The sequence below is a fragment of the Ursus americanus genome, chromosome 21, assembly GCF_024610735.1.
Source record: "Ursus americanus isolate L20-20 chromosome 21, mUrsAme1.1.p, whole genome shotgun sequence".
In the NCBI taxonomy this organism is placed as follows: domain Eukaryota; kingdom Metazoa; phylum Chordata; class Mammalia; order Carnivora; family Ursidae; genus Ursus; species Ursus americanus.
The window spans coordinates 53,149,205-53,172,497 of NC_142147.1; the positions used below are offsets into that span (position 1 = coordinate 53,149,205).

General features: G+C 52.2%; 1 protein-coding gene and 1 pseudogene across 11 annotated transcripts; both read right to left on the bottom strand.

Moving 5' to 3' along the window:
* Positions 1 to 623: 623 nt before the first annotated feature.
* Positions 624 to 3,818, bottom strand: LOC123778029 (sialic acid-binding Ig-like lectin 14; annotated as a pseudogene). The gene is made up of 6 exons (XR_015720864.1): positions 3,700 to 3,818; positions 3,258 to 3,637; positions 2,786 to 3,123; positions 1,137 to 1,482; positions 892 to 1,027; positions 624 to 763 (listed from the first exon to the last, which is right to left on the bottom strand). The product of XR_015720864.1 is annotated as a sialic acid-binding Ig-like lectin 14 (transcript).
* A 3,152-nt stretch (positions 3,819 to 6,970) lies between these two features.
* Positions 6,971 to 23,008, bottom strand: LOC123778000 (sialic acid-binding Ig-like lectin 5). Of its 10 annotated transcripts, none has more exons than XM_087871187.1 (12): positions 22,708 to 23,008; positions 18,931 to 19,114; positions 15,412 to 16,011; positions 13,625 to 14,367; positions 13,185 to 13,544; positions 12,751 to 13,029; positions 12,509 to 12,556; positions 11,753 to 12,010; positions 11,386 to 11,670; positions 10,523 to 10,616; positions 10,107 to 10,185; positions 6,971 to 7,681 (listed from the first exon to the last, which is right to left on the bottom strand). In XM_087871187.1, exons 4-12 carry the CDS (start codon positions 13,656 to 13,658, stop codon positions 7,502 to 7,504), a joined length of 1,617 nt encoding a protein of 538 aa, XP_087727313.1. In that variant the 5' UTR covers positions 13,659 to 14,367; positions 15,412 to 16,011; positions 18,931 to 19,114; positions 22,708 to 23,008; the 3' UTR covers positions 6,971 to 7,501. The 10 variants fall into 10 exon arrangements, with proteins under 10 accessions (XP_087727313.1, XP_087727312.1, XP_087727315.1 ...); XM_087871186.1 differs by having other exon boundaries at positions 13,625 to 13,978; positions 14,115 to 16,011; XM_087871189.1 differs by having other exon boundaries at positions 13,625 to 13,699; positions 13,785 to 16,011.
* Between the last annotated feature and the right edge of the window lie 285 nt (positions 23,009 to 23,293).

The following is a 23,293-nucleotide window of genomic DNA, read 5'->3' on the forward strand; positions in this document are numbered from 1 at the left end:
GGAAGAAGCAGGCTCATAGCGGAGGAGCCTGATGTGGGGCTCGATCCCATAACGCCAGGATCACGCCCTGAGCCGAAGGCAGACGCTTAACCGCTGTGCCACCCAGGAGCCCCAGGAGTTTATTTTTCTAATTAAAAAATCTCTTTAAAATTCTGTTTTAAAAAGTAATATATTATGAGATTTATAACAATATATTATGGGATTGAATTTTGGGCTTATCCAAGATAAACACACAGAAGCAATATATTACATGAGGTATACATAATTCAAATTAATAGTAACAAAAATCTATCTATGTCCTCACTTGCCTTCCCTACCATGGATTTGGAACCAGCAGGAAGAGTCTTTTTTTTTTTTTTAAAGATTTTATTTATTTATGTGACAGAGAGACAGCCAGCGAGAGAGGGAACACAGCAGGGGAGAGGGAGAGGAAGAAGCAGGCTCATAGTGGAGGAGCCTGATGTGGGACTCGATCCCGGAACGCCAGGATCACACCCTGAGCCGAAGGCAAACGCTTAACCACTGCGCTACCCAGGCGCCCCAAGCAGGAAGAGTCTTAATGACCACAGGTCAAGAGACATGTTATTTCTGGAGAGGAGGCAGGGCCCAGTCCTCCAGTACCTCCCCGCTCTACAGAGCCGTGCAGGGGTGAGTCTCAGGATACAGCGGTTTGACGGATCCTCACCCACCGGACAGCAGCACCACCGTGAGGAAGAGGGCTCAGTTACAACCTGCAGCCTTATCGTCTTCAGAGCCTCTGAACCTGTGGGGAAAACACGGTACTGAAATAAGAGTCCAGCTCTATGGACGGCTTGCTCTGGAGAGGACAAGAAGAGTGAAGTCACCCAAGGTGTCCCAGAATCCGGGCTACTGTGAGAAAGGGCTTCTCACCGGGGGGAGTAGATCCAGCCGAGGCCATAGGTGAGGAGGAAGCCAGCCCCCATGAGGGCTCCTCTGATCAGGGCGAGGGTTAGAGGCCAGGTGCCCCACTGCTCCCCAGAGATTTGGCGGCAGGAACAGGAGATGCCTGGGGGAGGGAGAGAGAGGAGGAGGAGAGTGAGTTTCCCGAAGTCCAGAAGTCCACACCATAGTCTTGTTCACCTCAGAATGCAGATAGATGCCCCGCTTATACTCACCCTGCACAACTAGGTTCAGGGAAACGTGGTAGGATCCGCACAAGTGCTGAGCCAGGCAGGCGAATTCTCCTCTATCACCCAAGACCAGCTGGGGCACCACTAGGACCCCAGGATTCCAGGGCTGGGAGGGGCTCAGGGTCAGGCTCCCCCCGGACCAGCTCAGCCTAGCAGGGAAGTTGCGGCCAGTGTCACACACCAGACGCGGGGACTGGCCCTCCCGAACTCGCAGAGAGGTGGCATGGCCCAGGGCCTCTGGGACTAGGGGACAGAGAAAGCCAGAAAGGCAGGGCTGAGAGCCCCTTCTCTCCCTCTGTCCTTCCACAGACACGGGGGTGGAAAATAGAGTCTCTCAGACAAGTGTTACAAGCCAAGGCAAGGAAGAGTGAAGATCCGTCTGGTGAGGTAGGGAGGAGGGGCACCCGACGATCCCAGGACAGGTGGATGGACCTCTGGGCGAGAGTTGGCCCGTCTAGACCTGGCAGAGGACACCCCAGGAGGTGGGCTTTGATATGTGATGCTGAGGAGGGACGTGGACACACGTAGGTCTGACCACTTGCGGGGAAAGACTTGGAGGCTTGCAAACAAGGGAAGCTCCCAGCCCTTCCTCTGAGGGCCACAGGGAACTAGGGGGGTCTGAGCAGAGGAGGAACAGGGCCAGATCTAGGGCACCTTCAGGCTGAAACGTGGTGGGCTGGCGGGAGGGGCGCCGAGACCGGCAGGCCAGAGAGGAGGCCGGTCCAGATGCTGCAGGTGGTCTCACAATGTCCAGGTGAGAGAAGGCGGAGGCCCGAGGTGGGTGGGGCTGCTGCCCCGGGGATGGAGGAAGAGAGCCACTTGAGACATTTTCCAGAAGTCGAGTTTGCAAAACTCGCCGAGTCACAGGGAGTGTTGGGTGAGGGTGAGAGATGTCTAAAGTGACTTCCTGGATGTTGACTCAGGTTGCTCAGGTGGGAGGGGCCTCCCCAGGGTAGCGGAGGGGGCTCAGGAGGATCTGGACCTGACCAAGATGGACAGAGACTTGCGAGGGTCTTCAGGGCAGACGTAGGACTAGAAGCACCAGGGCCCGGGGTTGCCCACGGGGTTGTGCAGAAAGCAGCCCGAGGCCCAGTGCCCAGCAAGAAGAACCTTGATCTACGGCTCCTGGGGGGCCAGTGAGATGTCACGGTCACAGGAGAAGCAGAGAATCAGCAAAAGGGTATGACGGGAGAGTGAGGGGAGCGAGGGAGCAGCCACGGTGACAGCGAATGGTCAACTAGGATTCACGGTGCCCCTGGAGAGTCCAGCCAGGGGACGGGGGTGGGGCAGACTTGGGACCAGGGAGGGAATAAGGAGTGATGGCGCTTCCTTCCGTCAGACCCTCACAACATTCCCTTATTTGACCTCTGAGACGTCACTGGTGCCCCGGGGCCTCTCCCACCTATGCTATTTCCCCTGAAGATGGGGATGGTCAGGTTCCGCGGAGTGTCTGCAACAGAAACAAATACTTGGCCGCCTGCAGGATGACGAGGTGGCCATGGGCAAGGGGGTGGGGCCTGGGCCTTCTCTCCACCTTGACCCTGCGCCTCTAAGAATTCTCCCCAAGTATCCCACCCAAGCCCTGCCGCCCCCTCCCCAGCACCCCCAGCCCTCAGGGACCCTGGCGTCCTGGCCTGGCGCTCACAGGACACGTTGAGCTGGATGGTCTTCTACATGCTCACACCAGCTCCAGGGGAAGGTCGCTCGACAGGTAAGGTTGGTGCCGTGGTCCTGGGGCCTCGGGGTGAGGGTGAGCACCGGGGACTGGGGAGTCTTAGAGCCCCTGGAGGTGAGGGCCTCCCTGGTCCAGGAGAAGGTAGGTGGTGTCCCCCTCTCACAGGCCCATGGCACGCTACAGGTAATGTTCTTGGGGTGGCCAGATTCTAGGGGCCCCTGAATGTGGATGTCAGGTGTCTGTGTCCGAGCCGAGGAGGAGAGAGGCAGAGATCCTGGAGGGGGACCCTGAGGGTGCCTCTAGAAGCAGCCTCTACCTCAGGCCAGCCGTCTCCTCCCCAGCCAGCATGGAGAGCAGGGGTCCCTTCCCAGCCCTGCCCCAGGGGCCCTCAGGATCCATGCATGGGACACGTGTCCTCTCCTTGACCCCACTCCTTCCCTGTCACATGCACGGAGAGCTGGTTCTGTCAATAAGTATATCTCACAGAAGATCCTCTCTCCACCCTAAAGAAGTATGTCCCCGAGTCCTTTCTCTGTGCGTCTCTGATGTCCAGGGAGCAGTTGTAGTCCCGGGGGTCCCCGAGGAGGTGGAATCGGCCCTGGGTCTCCTCCTGCACTTTTCAATCTGGCCACTGGAGCACCCTGGTATGCACGGTCCCCTTCCTGGAACCACTAGCCGAGGGCAGGGGAAGACGGGGTCCAGTAGTCCGTGGGGTGGGAGAAGTTGCAGGGCACACGCGCACACAGGCCCTCCTGCACCATCAGGGACTCCTGCACTTGTAGCCGGTATCTCCGATCCTGAGCCAGGGACCCTGCGGGGAATCGAGGGTCAGCGGCAGCCCCCGCCCGCCGGGCCCGCCCTCGGCCCACGCACCTGCCCACAGCAGGGACAGCAGCAGCGGCAGCGGGAGCATCTTGAGATGGGGGGTGTGTGGGCCTCCTGCGGGTGAAGGAGAAGAGGAAGGCAGTGGGAGGGAGGCTGGGGGGACCCACGGGAAGCTGGGGAGGAGCACAAGGCCTCGTGGTTCACAGAGGAGGAACCGCAGCTCCAGAGCTCCCCCTCTCTCTGCACAGAGCTGGCCACACCCTCGGCTGGGGATCAGGGAGACCCACCCAGGGAGGAGAGAGCAGCAGCGGAGCCCGTGTGCAGCCCCCCATCTCGGCACTTCCCTCTGGCACCAGAGCCTGGACCAGGACCTCTGAGGACACCTGAGGCATGGGACACAGTGAGTCTCCCAAGGTCCTCCCACCTGAGGGGCTTGTCTGAGCAGCACTGTCTACACCGGGGAGCTAGTCAACTCCCGGCTAGACCCGGAGTCACAGTCTCATCTAGCCCCTCGGCTGTTCTGTCCTGCAACGTGGAGGGTTCTTTAGGTCTGAGTGAGTGTCTGGGTCAGAAGAGAAGGGATCCTGGGCGAAGTGAAGGCAGGAGCCATTCATTCATTCGTTCATTCATTCATTCTCCATAAGCTTAGTGAACACCTGTGTTGGGGGAACTGGGGACAAGACATCTGTGCCTGACCCAGTCCATCCCGTGACATGGCCCCACCCAGGGCGCCACTTCCTCCCCAGACACACGGTGCTGTCCCTGCGGGGTCACAGCTGCAAGCACCTAGGACTTTGCCATATGTCCTGGATATTCTCTAAAAATACGAGCACGAGATTATCTTTGACATGTAGTAAACAAGAACTCTTCTCAAGCGGCAAAACTTGAACCACAGCCATCAGAGAACCACTCCCCATCCCCCCTCCTCCCAGGCCCTGAAACCACGATGCCCTTTCTGTCTCCAGGAATCTGACTACTTTCGAGGCCTCACGTAAGTGGAGTCATCCAGGACCCGTCTTCTTCGTGACTGGCTTATTTAACTTACCGTAACGTCCTCCAGGTTCGTCCATGAGGCCACATGTCAGAATTTCTGTCCTTGTTAAGGCCGAGTAGAATCCCATCGTAGGGGCACCGGGGTGGCTCAGTCGGTGAGGCGTCGGCCTTCGGCTCAGGTCATGATCTCAGGGTCCTGGGATCCAGCCCCGCATTGGGTTCCCTGCTCAGCGGGGAGCCTGCTTCTCCCTCTCCCTCTGCTGCTCCCCCTGCTTATGCTCTTTCTCTGTCAGATAATTAAATTTAATCTTCTAAAAAAATAGTCCATGGTTGGTTAGGCCACATTTTTTTTTATCCGTTCAGCTGTTGAGTGACCCTTGGGTTGCTTTTACCTTTGGGCTCTTGTGCATAACGCTGCTATGAACACGGGTGTGCAAATATCTCTTGGCCCTGCTCTTAATTCTTTGGGATATGCACCCAGACGTGGAATTGCTGGGTCATACGGCGATCCTATCACTAGTTTCTTGAGGAAAAGTCATACTCTTTCATTAACTTTATTATCATGTCACGTTAGCTGTGCATTTTAACGTCTCCGGTCTGGACCCCTCTTTTGATTCTGGACGTTCATACTCCGCTCTCTCACTGACGTCCCCAGCTGGATGTCAAATGGCTTCTCAGAATGAACATCACCCTTCAAAACCCGGCTCTCTGAAGTCCTCCCCGGAACAGGACTCTGTCCTTCCAGCGGCTCAGGGGAGACACTGGGCACCGTCCTTGCTCCATGGGGATCCTGCTAAAATGAGGGTCTCACCATGTGTCTGCTCTCTGCAAAGGCTTCCAGAAACCTGCGGGGGGCCGCAGCGGTCTTCCAAGGGGTCTGTGCCATCCTCCAGGCTCCCCCACCTTTGCACTCCTGTGCCGTCAGCCTCAGAGCCACCGCGCTCACCGTTCCCCTCTTCCCGTCTTCCTGGAATAACTTCGTCTTAGGCAAGCGAAGCGTCTGCTTCTTCCCCACCTTGGAGTCTTTGTTCCAGTACCGCCTCGGCAGCCTCTCAGCTCCAGGAAACCCAGCCCAATGCGCCCGAGAGCTTTTCCTCCAGGCCTGTGCTCTCATGTTATTTATAATTTACTTTTTTTTATTCTTGTCTCCATAATGACAGCACCTGGACGACAGAAGTGCTTCCCGCTCCCTTGACTTTTTCGTGGCAAAATATTCGTAAAAATAAAACCTGGCATTTTCAACACTGTACAGGGTGCAATTCAGTGACACTAAGTACATTCACGACGTGGAGCAACTATGACCACCGCCTCTTTCCTGAACTTTCTCACCCTCCCCAGCAGAAACTCCATGCAGGTACCCACCAACCCCCGCCCACCCCCGTCCCTGAGCTCCGAGCAACCCCCATTCTGCTTTCTGTTTCCATGAGTTTGCCGGTCCTGGGTAGGTCAGGGAAGCAGAATCAGACAATGTTTGTCCTTTAGTACCTGGCTTTTTCCTTCAGCCTGTTGTTTTCAAGGGTCATCCGTGTGTGGCTGCACGATACTCCATTGTGCGTCTACACCACACTTGGTTCACCCATTCTGCTGGGTGATAATAATTAAATAAAATTATTTTTTAAATATTAAAATTTTAAATAAAAAATTTTAAATAAAATTATTATTTTTAAAAAATTTATTATTTACTTGAGAGAGAGAGCATGCGTGCGGGTATGCATCCAGTAAGGGGAGGGGCAGGCAGAGGGAGAAGCAGGCTCCCCGCTGAGGGCGGAGTCTGACGTGGGGCTCGATCCCAGGACCCTGAGACCATGACCTGAGCCGAAGTCAGATGCTTAGCCCATGGAGCCACCCAGGCGCCCCAAAACTGTTTTGCTTCTTACTTTATGATCTGGCTAACTCTTCTTTCTTTTTTTTTTTTTTTTTAAGATTTTATTTATTTATTTGACAGAGAGAGACAGCCAGCGAGGGAGGGAACACAAGCAGGGGGAGTGGGAAAGGAAAAAGCAGGCTCCCAGAAGAGCCTGATGTGGGACTCGATCCCAGAACGCTGGGATCACGCCCTGAGCCGAAGGCAGACGCTCAACCGCTGTGCCACGCAGGCGCCCCTGGCTCTTATTTCTACTTCTTGCATTTATTGTACTGGCAAGGATCTACAAAATACTGTTTAATAGAAGTGGTAAGGGCAGCCATCCGATCCTGGTGGAAAAGTTCTGTGACCTCCGGGACTGGCCCCTCCAAGCCTTCAGAGATATCATCAGCAGAAACGTTGTTAAAGCATCTAACGGAAGTCCTGACACACACGTGTTTAGGGTACACAGAAAGCCGTGTGTCGGGACTCATCTGTTTTATTTGTAGCCTCTCATCGATCTTTTGCGATCATCTGGCTAGACCAGGATGACTTCCCTGCTTTGCACAACAGTAAAGTGAGTCACGACGTGATCCATGGCGTAGACGGATTGGAACTCAATTCTTTTGGACACAAGTCCTGTGGTCTTCCACACATACTAGGAGACTCGAACCACTGCCAAGAAGGCCATTAATTTTAAAATAGTCAAGGCTGAGTGTGATGGGCTGAAAACTCATAAGATTAATACGCTGACGTCCTAATCCCCAGTACCTCAGAACGAGACTGTAGGAGAGAGGGTCTTTAAAAAGGCAATGCCAGTTCAAATGAGGTCATGAGGGTGCACCTTAACCCAGTACATCTGGTATCCTTGTAAGAAGAAACTAGAGTCACACAGAGGGAAGACCAGGTGAGGACACAGGGAGAAGACGGCCAACTACAAGCCAAGGAGAGAGGCCGCTGCTGACACGTTGATCTGAGACTTCCAGCCTCCGGAACTCTGAGAAAAACAGTTCCTCACTTGTGTATCTTGATCTCTGAGTACTCGGTGTTGATGCCTCGCTGCTCGTGGGGCTTCAGCTTGGGAAATCGGAGGAAAGCATAGTGGAGCTCCTGGTTCTCTCCTGACACGGGGCTAGCCTCAGCAGGAGCTGGGTGGCCTGCAGGGATGTCCATCCAGGACTGCTGCTGATGTGCCTGAGTGGAAAGAGGAGGAGGGACTCAGAGCCGGTCAGTAGGGTCTGAGGGAAAGCAGCCAAGCACCAGAAGGGGACTGGCCCCGATGGCCCTTTTATCACTTATCCATTCATTTATTTTTAAATGTTTAATCCTTAAGATTGGGCAGCCCTTAGTGTTTATATTAATTGCATTACATTCTTTAAAAAAAAAAAAAGCTGGGAGAGGGTATTATTATCATGTTCATCACACAAATAATAAAACTAAGGCTAAGAGAAATGATATTCATTGCCCTAAAGACACACATATAGGGGATGCTTGGATGGCTCAGTCGGTTAAGCATCTAACTGTTGATATCAGCTCAGGTCTTGATCTCAGGGTCATGAATTCAAGCCCAAGGCTGGGCTCCAAGCTGGGTGTGGAACCTACTTTAAAAAAAAAAAAAAAAGAAGAAGAAGACACACATCTGTATAAATGCACCACGGAGCCAAGACTCAAAACCAAGTCTTTCTAACGATAGTACCCTCCTTTGTCCAGACAACGGACTTGCTGCGTGGAGCGGGGAACAAGACAATCACAGTTCGTGAGACCACGCAGCGAGCGTATGGTTTTCTAGGAGAGGCAGTTACTAAACAAATAGAAAACAAACACCAAAGTTCTACACTTGTGATAGGAGACATTATGAAATCTAAAGCAGGGCAGGGGCGAGAGGACCGGGCAGAGGTCAGGTCTGTCAGTCAAGATGGCGGCCCACCTCTGCTCTGCGCCCGCAACACTCTCAGGCTATGGAAGCAGGAAACAGACGCCCTCACACGGCCGCTCAGAGAGGCAAAAAGAGAAATAGTTTTCAGAGTAAGAGGAAACAGGTATTTCTCTGGGCTCTGGGGATACAACAGGGACTAAAACAATAGCAACAACAACAAACTGCCCTTGGGACTCACGTGCTAGGGGAGGGGATGATTCTGATTGTAGCAATTGAGTCCTGCACTTAGTCCGTGCCAGCTACTGCCTTAGACACTTCTCGAAACTACTCTTGTGATTCTCTGTGTACTCCTCATCTTCCCACGTCACCAAAATAAACAGAGGTCAGAGAGGGTGTGTCACTTGCCCAAGGTCACCCAGCTTGTCAGTAGGCAAAGATGGGATCTGAATGCAGGAGTCTAGCTCCAGAATACATGCTTCGGGCCACTACACTGTACTGATTGCAAAAGACATTCACTTAAAAGAAAAAGATACTGAGAGGGTCGCCTGGGTGGCTCAGTCGGTTAAGCGTCTGCCTTCAGCTCAGGTCATGATCCTGGGGTCCTGGGATCAAGCCCCACATCGGGCTCCTTGCTCAGCGGGGAGCCTGCTTCTCCCTCTCCCTCTGCCTGCAGCTCCCCCTGCTTGTGCTCTCTCTCTCTGTTAAATAAATAAATAAATAAATTCAATCTTAAAAAAAAATTCTGAGAATTTGAAGGCAAAAAAATGGAAGATACCTCTCCTGATTCCTGACAAGATGGGGATTTACGGCATGCTAACCATTCCCCTACGTTGACCAAGGAGAAACAAGATGGAATTCCGAAAATTAAACTTTAAAAATGATTTTGTGCGTACTTGTTCTGCTAGTGACCGTGAGAAGAGTTTTGAAATCATCAACTGTAACTGCCAATCTGTTCTCCCTGCTGTTCTGTCAGTTTTCATACACCCGTTTTGATGAACGATGCTCTGCTATTGGAGGCATACTGGATAGGATTTTTACATCTTTTAATGAAGTGATAGAAGCCAGACAAAGAGAATAAATATTGCACGATTCCATTTATACGAAGTTCCAGAAGGGACAAAACTAATCCATAGTGATAGAAATGAGAGATTGCTGGAAAGCCCAAGCTGACTGGGCAGGGGAACGAGGGAATCTGGGGACCTGATGGAAACGTTCCACGGCTTGACTGGGGACATGGGCACAGGGTGAACACGTCTGTTAAAATTCATTTCACTGCACACTTAAAATGGGTGCATTATTAGGTGAAAAGTAAAGTTGATGGTAAATACGCACAGTGGTAGATTTGAAAAATGCAAAGTGGGAGCGATGCGGTGTGAGTTTGGGGTTTCCCAGTCTCTCTACGCTAGGGCTCCAGTCCACCACCTCCCTCGCACTCAGTGGGTCTGACACAGACTGTGTTTAGGCCATTGCACTTCTGGGTAATCAACGCCACAAGAAAAGGCTCGTGTTCCAGGGGAACGTGGTACTTTGACGTAGGAGGCATACATACCCCCACAAGCAACCGGCCTATATGCGCATTCCATCAGAAGCAGAAGCGTTAGACCAGTGGAATCAGGAATTTAAAATAACCACATGGGCAACTCCAGGGAGTACTGGACGTTAATAGCGAAATGCTCCGGTGCCCTCACGAGGGCGACTTCCAAAAGCCCCTGGCTGGACAGGAGCTCACAGCCTGTCACTCACCCCAGAGCCTGCGCTGCCGGCTAGGTTCAGATTCAGGCTTCGCACCGGCTTGACTGCTTTCTTCCTGCAGGTCTTCACTCTAAGGGAACAGCCCGGGGCCCTTCAGCTTGGTTACTTGGGGCATGCGGCAGGCAGACCACCCCCTGCACCCCATGAAGAGCACAGAATGAGGGAGGTGGAGGTGGGTCCAGTCTCCAGGTACTCCCCCTAATCCAAGAGCTGGACCAGGGTCTGGAAGAGACCCCAGGCTTGGCCCAGGTGGGAATGGGCTGATTCACACCAGCACTCAGCCTCCTTCCCTGACTCCTGGATTTCCAACCAGCCCAGGTCCCTCTAGCTCAGGCTCTCTGAGATTCCATGACCATAACCCCTTCCCACCGCAGGCCTCTCCCTCCATCCCTGGAGCCCACTGTCACCTGAAGACGAGGCAAAGGCAGAGGGCAAGCAGGGCCATGATGCCAGCTCCCCCAACTGCTCCCAGGACTCCACTGGCCCTGGGTTCTGGTTTACCTGCAGAAAATGTGAGGGGCGTGTAAGGTCCAGCTCTAATATATGGCACGTTCCAACTGGCCGCCTCCCTTCCTCTTTCTCCCATCTGTATACCCACTCCCCATCCAGGACTCAGTCAGGTGGATTCCATTGCCCTGTGAACCCTGGACCAGCCCCTTCCCCTGGCCTCAGGACTGAGGATCTTAAACGTCCAGCTGCTCCATTTGGGGCCTCAGTGTTCTCCCCCACCAGCCCCATCTCTCCCGAGCTGTTATGGGTTGAATTGTGTCCCCCACCAAATTCATATGCGGAAGTCCCAGCCCTTTGCCACACCCTTCCAGCCCCAGGATCTCAGCAAGTGACCTCATTTGGAAACAGGGTATTTACAAAGGCAATCAAGTGAAGATGGGATGGCCACGGTGGGCCGTAACCCACTGTGACTGGTGTCCTCATAAAATGGGGATGTTTGGACACACACACACACAGGAGGCTGCCATGTAAACACGAAAGCCGAGATTAGGGTGATGCTTCCACGAGCCAAGGAACACCGAAGATTGCCAGCAAACACCCGAAGCTAGGCGAGAGGCTGGGCAATGTTGTCACAGCCTCAGAAGGAACTGATCTGCAGACACCTTGATCCTAGGCTTCCAGCCTCCAAAACTGCAAGACAGTGAATCTGCACTGTCTAAGCCGCCCAGTTTAAGGCACTTTGTCACATCATCCCTAGAAAATTAATACAAAAGCCAAGTTCCTCTTCCTCCCGGCGTCACCCCCCCAGCAGACCCCGGACCTGGCAGCAGCAGGATAGCGGCGCTCTGGGACCCGTGTGCGTTCCCGGCCTCGCAGCTGAGTCTGAGGCCAGAGACCAGCGGCCCGCTGAGGCTCAGGGAGCTGTTGGCCCAGGGCCCCGCAGAGCTGGAGGTGACGGTCCAGGAGGCGTTGCTGTGGTTCCCCTCCAGCAGCCCCTCCCCCAGCCGCCAGCGCAGGGTGGGGGCGGGCCGGGCTCTTGAGGAGCAGTTGCAGTGCAGCCCCTCGCCCTCCCAGGAGCAGGAGGGGGGGAGCAGCCACAGGGCATCTGCGGGAGGGAGGAGAAGGGTCAGTGGTGCCTCTCCTCCCCAGGCCCCAGGCAGCCTGTCCCCAGGGGTCCCCACACTCACAGACCACGGAGAGATGCAGGGAGACGTGCTGAGAGCCAAGTGAGTTCTGAGCTTGGCAGGTGAGGTCTCCTTCCTCCTCAGCCCCTACCTGAGGCAAGTCCAGGATTGGACTCTTGCAGATGGGGGTGGCATTCAGGGTGGGGGACCCCCAGAACCAGCTCAGCTCGGCAGGGGGGTTGCTGTCAGCAGTACAGCGCAGCTGCAGAGGCTGGCCCTCCTGGATGAGAATGGATGAGGTGTTTTGCAGAGTCCCTAGGGCTTTGAGGAGAGAGATGCAGAGAGAGAGAGAGAGAGAGAGAGAGAGAATGAGGGACATGAGTTCGGTGAAGCTGGTGTTTCTCTCCTCCTGCAATGTCCACACTTGCTCTGAGGAGGGAACTGGCAGAGTCCAGGCCGAAGGGCTGCAAAGGAGGCTGGGACGATTTCCCTGGAGCTGCTCCAACTGTCTAGCAGATGGAAAGCGGAGGGCGCAGGACAGGGATATGGTGAACGAAGGCAGTGAAAGGGCCAAAGAAGAGCCCAAAAGCAGGAGGATTTGACCCAAGAAAGCTGTGGGTGAGCAAACATTAACTTCAGGGAGTTGAGGTTTGTGGGGGCTTCTCCCCACTGCTCTCCCCATGCCTGAACTCAGTGGCTGGCTTCTTGTACGTGCCTCACGCAGTTCCTGGCCAGCAGGAGCTCTGAGACCCAACTAGGGCTGTCCTGGTGGAGACCCGGGTTCCACCCCAGCCCTGGAGAAAAGAGGTTCTTTCCTACCTGTTCTGTTTCCGTGGAAGATCCTGATGGCTGTGTTCTGGGGAGCATCTGGACAGGAGAATGCGGCAGCCTTGGCATTCGTGGCAAGAGAGGAGTGGGTGCTGGGCCTTCCCCCCACGAGCCACGGAAGCAGGTAAGGGAGTTCCCTTCCTGCTTAGCTACAAGACCCCACTGTCAAGCTCTAGCCTAGCTCCGCCCTGGTCTCACCCTCAGGGACATGGGCATCCTGACCCCACACTTACAGGTGACATCGAGCTGGCTGGTCCTCTCCACCGTCACACCAGCTGCAGGGAAGTACACCTGACAGGCGAGGTTGGTGCCATGGTCCTGGGGCCGTGGGGTGAGGGTGAGCACTGAGGACAGGTGGGTCCTGGGGCCCAGGGCGGTGAGGGCAGCTGACGTCCAGGAGAAGATGGGGGGTGTGCCCTGCTCACAGGCCCAGGGCACGGAACAGGTCAGGTTCCCGGGGCGGCCACGCTCCAGAGTCTCCGGGATGAGGATGTCAGGTGTGTGAGTCAGGGCTGGTGAGGACAGAGAGGATGTTGGGGCCCCTCAGTGTTTTGTCATCCTGCCCCAGAGCCTGGCCGCGGCGGTCTCCACCCCTCAACACCCCCAAGAGGGATAGAATGTTCATTTTTTTCTATCTCTGGGGCCTTTCCCTGCGCCCCTACCATACCTGTCACATTCAGAGAAAGCATATTATCTAGATATGAATATGTGCCCATTTGAAAGAAGTAAGTCCCGCTGTCCCCCATGTTGACTCCCATGATGTCCAGGGAGCAGTCATGGCTCTGGGGGTCCCCGCAGAGGAAGAACCGGCCCTGGGTCCTCTCATGCAGCTTCTGGTTTGGTTTGCTTGTGGCCACTGGAGGATCACGGCTTACATCTGCCCCTTTCTGGAACCAAGACATGTGGGGGGCTGCAAAGCTGAGCCAGGGGTAGGAAAATTTGCACGGCACGTGAACACACAGGGCCTCCTGTACTGTCACGGACTCCTGTAGTTCCAGCTGGTAGCTCAGAGCTTGAGGCAGGGGCCCTGGAGAGAGAGGGAAAAACTCATCCTAGAGCTCCGATGCCTCCCCCGAGCGGGGTTCCCTCTCCCCTCGGCTCGCTCACCTCCCCACAGCACGAACAGCAGCCAGAGCGGCATCCCTCCGTGATGTCTGACACAGCTTGCCTTCTGCGGTCCCTCTGACAGAGAAAGAAAGCCGCAGGATGTGGGAGGGCAGGGGAAGCTTTAACCGGAAGCCTGCGGTGGAAACGAAAGGCCACAAACCTAGAATAGAGAACTTCAGGCCCACAGTCAACTGTGATTAACCTTTGAAATAGTTTGGTTCCCTTTCTGTGTGTAGCAGGTGGGTCCTGGGGCTCAGAGGCGGCAAAGCTTTTGCTCAAGGAAGGCAGCCATGAGGGACGAGAGCCTCCGAGTCCTGCCTTCCGGGCTCCCGCATCGTTGTCCCAACTGGACACCTGTTACCGGACAGAGAAGTGGTTCTGAACTCGGGTTCAGCTGCTCGCCGCTTGAAATAATACTCTCGTACACCTAAAACTAATACTGTATGTTTACTATACTGGGATTAAAGGGAAAGGAAAAAAAAATCAGTACTTGAGAGCCAAGTGATGGTGCTTCATTCAGGCAGGCGGCAACCTGGGAAGATGGCAGATGATGTCTCAAAGAAGGCACAGCAAAGGCGAAGGGGGCTGCGTGCTTGAAAAGCAGGTGCCAGACGGTTAGTCCGATGCGGACATGACCCTGAACAGACTTGCTGGCATCCACAGCAGCTGGGTTCGAACGTGGTCAGGCCTTCTCTTCTGGGAAAGTCTGGTCCTTCACTCCTCAGGGCTAGTGGTCTGCCAGTCTCAAAAAAGAGAGTTAGTTCTGCTACAGATCAAGGGACTTAAGTCGGCAAGCAAAGGAGTGCATAAGCTTGAAGCAAATTAACCCTTCAGACCTGCTGGAATGCTGTTACAGTCCCCCCGGCCAGCCCCTTGGAGAGTCACAGCCATGGGACCCTCATGGAGGCGGCCTGTTAGGGATGGGTCTCAGGATAGCCTACATAGCTTCAGAGGCATAAAAGAGTCCAGACGAGGCAAGAGAAGCAACACACACCTTCACTTCATTCATTCATTCATTCATTCATTCATTCATTCACTCACAAACTAACATTTAATGTTAGTGGGGGAAGACAGACAAGCTTGAGCTTTATCTGAAGGCAATGTAGAGCCATGGAAGGTACTTGAGCAGGAAAGGGCCAGGGTCATAGAGTTATCAACATGATCCCTCTAAGGTCAGTGTAGGGAAGAGCTGGAAGGAAGAGGCTGGAGGCCAAAAGACCAGAGAAGAAACTGCTGTGACTTTCGAGAAGGGGAGAACCGAGCCCGCGAGGAGACAGCAGCCTTGGTGATGGAAGAAAGAATAATTTAAGACACTTTCAGGAAGTGAAATTGAAAGAGAGGTGCAGTGGGCGGTGGAGGGACCATTACAGTGACTCCCAGAGCCCTGACTCTAGTGATGGGGGCTGGAGGTGCCATGGCCAAGGGTAGTGAATGTGTAGGGCTACGCTGGGAAGAGGGTGGTGGGAAAGGTAGCAGAGTTGGCCCCAGGGCCAGGTATATTCATTGGGGGGAGCAGGGGGCCCTGGGCGGAGCTGTGGGAACACACACCCACACACACACACACACCCCCACACACACACACACTCAAGCTTAACTGTGGGAATGGGGGTGAGGGACTGAGATGGCCTGGCCAGGAAGGAGCTGGAGGGGGCAGCAGCCAGACCGTCAAGGGGGCATTCAACAGAGCAGCACCAGCCTTCTCCCATTCGAGCTCTGACACCTCGCTTCTGCCCTGAGCAGCAGAAGCCCCGCCTCCATCACTGCCCCAGAGCAGAGTGTTTCCCTACCTGTGCCACTTCCTTGGACAGGGCCCAGTACCAAGATTTCTAGAATATCTGGACCAGAGAATGACAGTATTTTCTATCTCAATCGGGGGTGGGGGAGGCAGACGGTGCAGCTAACTCTTTGGATCCACAGAAGGGTGGCGAAGTGAGACTGTCGTGCTTTCTTCTCCTTCCTCACACCAGGCTTCTGGCCAGGCCTCAAGTCACACAGGTCCTCAGGGACCCAGGTGTCCTGACCAACAACGGTAGGAGACGTTGAGCCAAGTGGTGTCAGGAGCTTAGCTGAGCGAGGGGTCTCACTAGGCAACTGAAGCAGCAATGAGTCAAAATGAGAGTAACAATGAAGCGTTTGATCGCCTACTATGAGGATATATCATACAAGAGACTAAGTGGGAGAAAGCACTGACTCTCCCCGTCCCCCTTCCCCCACAGAAAGGTGGTTGGGTGCTGAAGAAAAAAAAAAAGATTCTAGGGGCACCTGGGTGGCTCAGTTGATTAAGCGTCTGCCTTTGGCTCAGGTCATGATCCCGGGGTCCTGGAATCGAGTCTGCTTCTTCTCCTTTTGCCTGCTGCTCCCCCTGCTTGTGCTCTCTCTCTCTCTCTCTGTCAAATAAAGAAACAAAATCTTAAAAAAAAAAAAAAGATATGATTCTAACTGTCAAGGGAAAAATTATTCACGGCACTTGCTAAGGAACGGTGAAGACCCTATTCAGGGCCATTGTGATGGGTACAGGAACCACAATGGGATGTGGCAGCAGGAGAGAGAGAGAGTGGCTCGACTCTGAATATACAATAAGGAAAAGCGGGAATCTGTAGCCAAGGAGGGAGGGTCAGTGGAGGGAAAATCGCTGTGAGGAGTGGGGATGGGGAGATAGAAGTGGAAAACACTGAGTTTTGAATCAGACTGGGGAGAGGGTCTTCAAGTTTTTCTCCTCCTTCCCCAGTAAGGAGGCCTCAGTTGAGGAGCCTGAAGACCTCTGCCTGAGGCCTCAGATAAAGAGAGGTAGGAATGAAAGCCCCTGGCCTGCGACGCAGATATGCAAGGAGCATGACCGGCCGGCCAGAGAGGTCTGAGTCCTTGTCAGGAGCAGCTCCCTTCAGAGCGTTTCATGCACTGGCTGTCACCAAGTCTGGAGCAGGGAGGGCAGCTTTCCCCCTTGAGGCCTGCCCTCCAAAGAAGGCCTTCATCTGTGCCTGTGATTGGGCCTGGAAAACCACATACAGGTTTTAAACCAAGGGCCAAACTTCTCAGATGGTTCTGCCCACAGAACTACCACGTCCACGAAAGGTCACCTGATATGTAGTGCTGGTGTCATGATCTTGGGATCCTAAGATATGGATGAGTACTAAGGGATGGGGGGGCCTTGGGGCCCAGGGAGGAGGGAAGCGTCTTCTTACACAAGCTCCTGGCAAAGTGCTCTTTAGATTCGGAAATGACTCTGTACTACAGGCTGTAAGGGTACAGATTTGGGGTGTCTGGTACAAACTGGAGAAGTCAGCTTTTCCCCTGGAGGAAAAGACTCAAGACCCTGGAGTATGAGCCACACAATCTCTCCAGTGGCCTCTCCCTCTATTAGCTTCAGGGCTCTGTACGTCTCCCCCACCCTCCAGATAAGGAGATGTGTTCCCATCTTTAGGGTCCTTTCCTGGGGACCCTTGGCTATTTATCACATTCAGAGACAGTATCACATATTGGAAGCCATATTTCTCTATCCTTTTTTTTTTTTTTTTTAAGATTTTGTTTTTAAGTCCTCTCTACACCCAGTGTGGGGCTCGAACCCACAACCCTGAGATCAAGAGCTGCATGCTCCACTGACTGGGCCACCCAGGTGTCCCCATATTTCTCTCTCCTGAAGTATTTCCACTTTTCAGAATTTTGGAAAATCTGATGCTTAGAGATTTGGGTCCCAGAGGAGGTTCTCTCTTTTTGGTTTTGATAGGGTCTGCGGCCAGAGAAGGATTATGACGTCTCTCGGCCAACTCCAAGATCGGAAGGTGGGTGTTGAAAGGTCAAAGTCAGTCCAGAATGGGATTAGATATGCACAGACCCTCCTTCACTGACATTGACTGTAGGATACAGATCATGCCTGAACTATCCTCCAGGGACCATGGTAGCAAACAGAGTGTCTGACCACAGCCCCACCCAGACCTCTTCCTCAGATCTCTGTTGCCCTCACAGATGCAGCCCCCAAAACAGCAGCAGCAGCATCTCTGGGCTGCAGAGAAAAGTCTCGATTCCCTTAACACTGTCTGGTTAGCCTCTCCCAGCTTGGAGATGGGGGCATCTGAGGGGTGATAAGACAACTGGGGATGCTTTCTGGATCAAATGTGTGGTTTCTGCCCCCAACCTCTCCCTTCAACAGGAAAACCCCTCTCTCCCTCAGGTCACTGCAGGGGAAGTGAAAGCTGAGCCCTTACCTCCCTGAACCACAGCAAGGTGGGCCTTCCTTCCTCCCACACCCTGGAACCCTGCCTCTTAACTTCCGAAGACCAATCCACTTCCCTCAAGAGAGATGTGGAGTTTGAGGATCTGTTTTCTCCAGATAGCTTTCTTGAAGATTCTCTCATGAGGATGGAGGAATGGAAGACCAAGACCCTCCTGGGAACACATCCTCTCCATGTTGGACCACCCTGGAGAACTTGGGAAGCCCTGGGTGAACTCTTGAATTGGTTTGCAAGGAGAGACCCTAAGGACAGAGGCTGGGACTGAGTCTGGAGCTCTGACTTCAGCCCCACACTTGGATATGAAGCTTGGGTGACCTGGAACTTGTGAATAGGTCTTTACCCCTCCTCACATTTCCCGTGAGCCCTGCACATACACAATATCTCTCCCCTTCTTCTCCACAGTCTTCCAGGTGCCACAATTCCTCTTGTCCATGGAGTGATGACTTAATTCCCCTCTCCTCACTTAGCTTCTAGATCTCCCATGGACTGTGCTCCATCTCTGAGGTCACAGAACTCTTCCCAATCTAGGCAAGGTCCCTCATGTGCCTAAACACTTTGAATGTCTTCCTTCGCTTCCAAAGACAATGCCTCAGTCAGCCTCCTGATATTCCAGTCCTTCGTTTATCTGACAGACACTGAAGCATATTTTTAAAGAAGCTTTCAGGATCTGGCACATAACTAGAGTCAGTAAATGATCAAGAGTCTTGTTCTCTGTCCTCCAAAGTTCCATTTGGGTATCAGCCAGAGACTGAGCAAGAGAAAGAGAGGGAGAGGGTGGAGGAGAGAGGGCTAGATGAAGAGGAAGAGGGAGCAGAGACAGGAGGGGAAGTGGGGAGGAAGAGATCAGCTTGTTGGGGAGAGAGGCCCTTCCTGACTGTAAAAGGTGGAGGAGAGAATAAACGTTTATCCAGACGGGAGCGATCTCTGAAGAGATTGGGGGTGGAGTCAGCCCTGAGAAGCAAGAGACCAAGCGTATATGAGCAGTCCCACACAGAGGGTATGACCACACATAAGGCCCTGACTCTCCGGGGTCGCAAGGAGTCTGGGAAGAGCGGAGCTAGACTGGGAGGCACTTACCTGTTCATATCTGTCCCCAAGCCTTCCCGAGTTCCCGATCCTCCCATCGCACCTGCCCACAGCAGGAGCTCTCTCTGCAGCTAAGAAGCCAAAAGCAGGTGGTGGCGCTGTCCGTGGTGCTGAGGCAGGATTCGGGCCAAAGGGTCTCAGTCCAGGAAAGCGGCTGAGTTGGGACTTGTCCGGCCTAGAAGTGAGAAAATTGGGGAGGATCCGGCCCCTCTTCCTCCTCCTTCTTTATCCCTCCGGCTAAAGTGGGCTCTGCCAAGCGGCTGAATCAAAGCCCCTAGCAGCCCATCTCTAGATTTCGTGTTATGTTAGAAAATAAAGCCCCGTTTATTAAGGTTCCTGAAAGTCTGCCTTCTTGTAACTTAGAACAAAATGCATTTCTCATTGATATGTTATGTGGGAAGTGGAGATGATTCTTCCAATTCCATCTGAAGCCAACATGACATTTTCCAAAAGTACCCTACTCATTTAAATATCCCGACAACACATTAAGAGTGCCTGATATGATTGACTTTTCTCACCTTGGTAATCCAAGATTGGAGAAATAGTGTTATATCCTTTCTTTATCTTCCATTGATGTGATTATAAACAACTTTCCTTATCTACTTCTTTTTTATTAACTGTAATCCTTCTTGCGATTCAAAGAATTTACACAGAGGGACCTTGAAGTTTCCTTATCAACTTCTCTAAAGACATTAATCTCATTCTTATTATTTAGCTTAGATATTAATAATTTTTTTTAGTTTTAGGCCTTGTTTTATTATTATACTGAAAAGTATAGTTCAGATAAACCTACTTTTGAACTTATTATAAATGTAATCATATGTCATTGCCTGCATCTTGTTTCATTTTTTTGTAATAAAAACGGAGCTCAGCACGGGGCTCGATCTCACGACCAGAGCCAAAATCAAAAGTTCGACACTTAACCAACTGAGCCATCCAGAAGCCCCACAAGACTCTCCTTTTTAAATATTCATCCTAACTCTAAATAAAAGGGACCTATTCACCCCTGCTCCAGGGAATCACAGCTTTGGAAGTTACACCCTGTGATCTCTTTATTTGCTGTAAGAAAGTTTCTTTGTGTGACAACTCCCCCTGGTATAGTTTCTGGTGGAAAACAAAGGCCAAAGGAAATGTAGATAAAATTAAATTCCTTGTAACTTGCAGCCCATTGACAAATACTTGAGGTAGGTAGATTGTGACATCCTTCCAGGAACTCCCAACTGTCTTAATGTTAATGCCTTGCTAGAGGGAAAAAAAACCACCTTAGCTTGACAATAGTCAGGCCTCCAGGATCCCGTAAATCTTCTTTAGCATACGAAAATCCTTTTGGAAACTTCCTTTGTCTTTACCTCTCCCAACTCCAAAGGATACAATCCGTTGCTCCTGAACAATCCCAGTGCAGTGCTGTCTGCACACCCGTCCTGTCCTCGTGCTTTAAATAAAACCACTTTTTTTTTTTTGCACCGAAAATGTCTCAATTCTTTCTTGACCTTCCGCTCTCAAACCCCACTTCAAATCATCAGTTTCTGTGACTCACCAAGGAAGGAACTCAGGTGAGTTCGGTTACACACTGACCTTAAACAATTTTTCTTGGGCATACCATAGGAACCTAATAAATACTTGTTGAATTGATGAGGGAACAGCAGGCAAGCTGAGGACAAAGCAGAAACTGACACCCCGCACCCCCACCCCCACCATGGGATGTACGTGACATTCCTCAGGCACTCCTGGCTGCCCTAAAGGATAAAGAAATAGTTAACCTTACAGAGACCACTATCCTGCAAGACTTAAGCCTCCCTCAGTTTACAAATGTCTTAGTTTACAAGAACAAAGCATTTCTATCAATAACCTAGTTTCCAGAAGGGAATGTAGATACAATTAAATGTCTTTATAACCTGCAGACCATAGACAGATACTTGTAGGAATCAAGGAAGTTCCCAACTATCTTCATGTTAATACCTTACTAGAGGGGTAAACAACCTTAACCTGACAACGGCAAGGCCTCCAGGATCCTGTGAGTCTTCTTTAACATATGAAAATATTTTCTCAACTTCCCTCTTTCCTTACCTCCCCCAACCCCGTAGTATATAATCAGCCACCCCTCACAACCCGGGGCAGCAGCTCTTTCTGCAGGGCCTGTCCCTGTGCTTTCATAAACCACCATTTGCACCAGAGACGTCTCAAGGATTCTTTCTTGGTCGTCAGCTCCGGAGTCCACCCCACTGACCCTCACCGATATCCCACAACCTCATCAGAATGAATGAAATAGAGTATTTTTCTCACGTAACAGCTAATTCTTGTAACAGCACTGTTTTAAACATTTTGCTTATGATAATTTAATTATTTAATCCTCACCACTTTATGAAACAGGAAATTAAAGTACAGAGAAGTTAACTAACTTGCCCAAACTTGAACATCTGGCTTTAAACCCAGGCAGTCCAGCTCCAGGATCTTTGTGCTTAACCATTACATCTGATGTAGGAAAGACATTAGGATTCAAAGCCGATGGCCAAGAAAGAATTCTTGAGATGTCTTTGGTGCAAAAACGTAGTTTTATTAAAGCAGGGGGACAGGACCCGTGGGCAGAAAGAGCTGCACTGGGGTCCTGAGGAGTGACCCATTACGTACTTTCAAGTTGGGAGGGGGTTAGGGATAGTTTAAGGCTCCCAGGTATTTCGGAAGCAAGGTTTCTGATGAAGGAACAGAAGGCAAGCTGAGGACAAAGCAAGAGCTGACACCCTACGCCTCCCCCCCCCCCCCATGGGATATATGTGACATTCCTCAGGCCTTCCTGGCTGCCCTAAAGCTAAGAAAAGGAAAAACAGTTAACTTATAGAGATCACAATCCTGCAAGGCGTGAGTCTCCCCCAGTTTACAAAAGCCTCAGCAATTTACAAGAACAAAGCATTTCTATCAATGGTCTTGCTTTCAGAAGGGAACATAAATACAATTAAATGTCCTTATAATCTGCAGCCCATTGACAGATACTGGAAGCGGGCAAAGTAATGCTCCTCCAGGAAGCTCCTAACTATCTTACTGTTAATGCCTTACTAGAAGGAAAAACAACCTTAACTTGACAATAGCAAGGCCTCCAGTATCTTGTGAGGAAACTATGAAAGTTGTTTCGAAAACCTCCCTGTTTCCTTACCTCCCCCAACCTCATAGTATATAATCAGCCACCCTTCACAACCCCGGGGCAGCAGTTCCTTCTGCCCACAGGTTCTGCCCCCGTGCGTTAGTAAACCACCATTTTGCACCAAAGATATCTCAAGAATTCTTTCTTGGTCATCAGCTCCAGACCTCACCCCACTGAACCTCACTTATACTCCAAAACCCCATCAGTTTCCAGGACCTTGAGGGGGCTAGCTATTGTTGGGAACGGTCACTCACTATTCCCATCTAATAAAACCTTAGTCATGGTGGGCCGTACGCTTGGGGGATGATTGCCAACACGTATCTTGGGGGGTTTAGAGATAAAGGAAATTTCTAAAGGAATTTTTATATGTTTAAGTAGACTTACAGGATCCTGGGGGTCCGGCAAAGGTTGCCTTTTGCCCTTAGCAAAGTATTAACATCAAGGCACTTGAGTCCCTAGAGGAATGTCACTCTGCCTGTTCCGAGGACTAGTCAGTGGGCTGTAGGTAGTAAAGAAATTAAATAATTTTCTTCTGCCTTTGTTTCCCACATCATACCTATTGCAGTAAATGGCTGCGGAACTTAGAAAGAAACAACTTCTGAACACAGGGTCTGGCTTGTCTCTTCTCTCACCTGCAGCGCACTGGGGAATGGCTCTTAGCAGTCCCGAAGGGCCAATCCCGGTGTTTGGGCTGCGTGATTGTCAGCAACCCCTCCCAGGCTGAGCAGGACCCTGGAGAGGCAAGCCCACAGCCTACCCAGTTCTCAGAGCCTGCTGTTGGAGCCGCCTCAGGTGGAGTCTGGCGATGGAGAGGGGTTTGTCTGCCATACTCAACACCCGCTGAGATCCTATTAGCCTCTCTGTGCAGGGTGAGTCGTGGTAGGGAAGAGGGGACAAAATTCCCCGATTCGTGAGACGCCATGATAACTATTGGCAGGGTGTGGCTTCACGGCTTCTACCGAGCATGCGCACCGTTCACTGCCCGGCGCGCTAAGAAACGCGGTCGGGAATCGAACCCAGACCGGAAGTGCCCCCGCGCGGCCATTTCGCTTAGGTTGCTAACTGGTTGTGACCTGTCTGTCGCCCGTGTGGAACACTGAGGTGTTTTGGGACATTAGCAGTAGAGATCCTGTGGGGTCTGTGAGGGGCACTCGGCTTGGGGTGAGTGTGAGGGGCTCGGGGGACGAATGACGAGGGTCTGCGGAGTGAGGGGGTCCT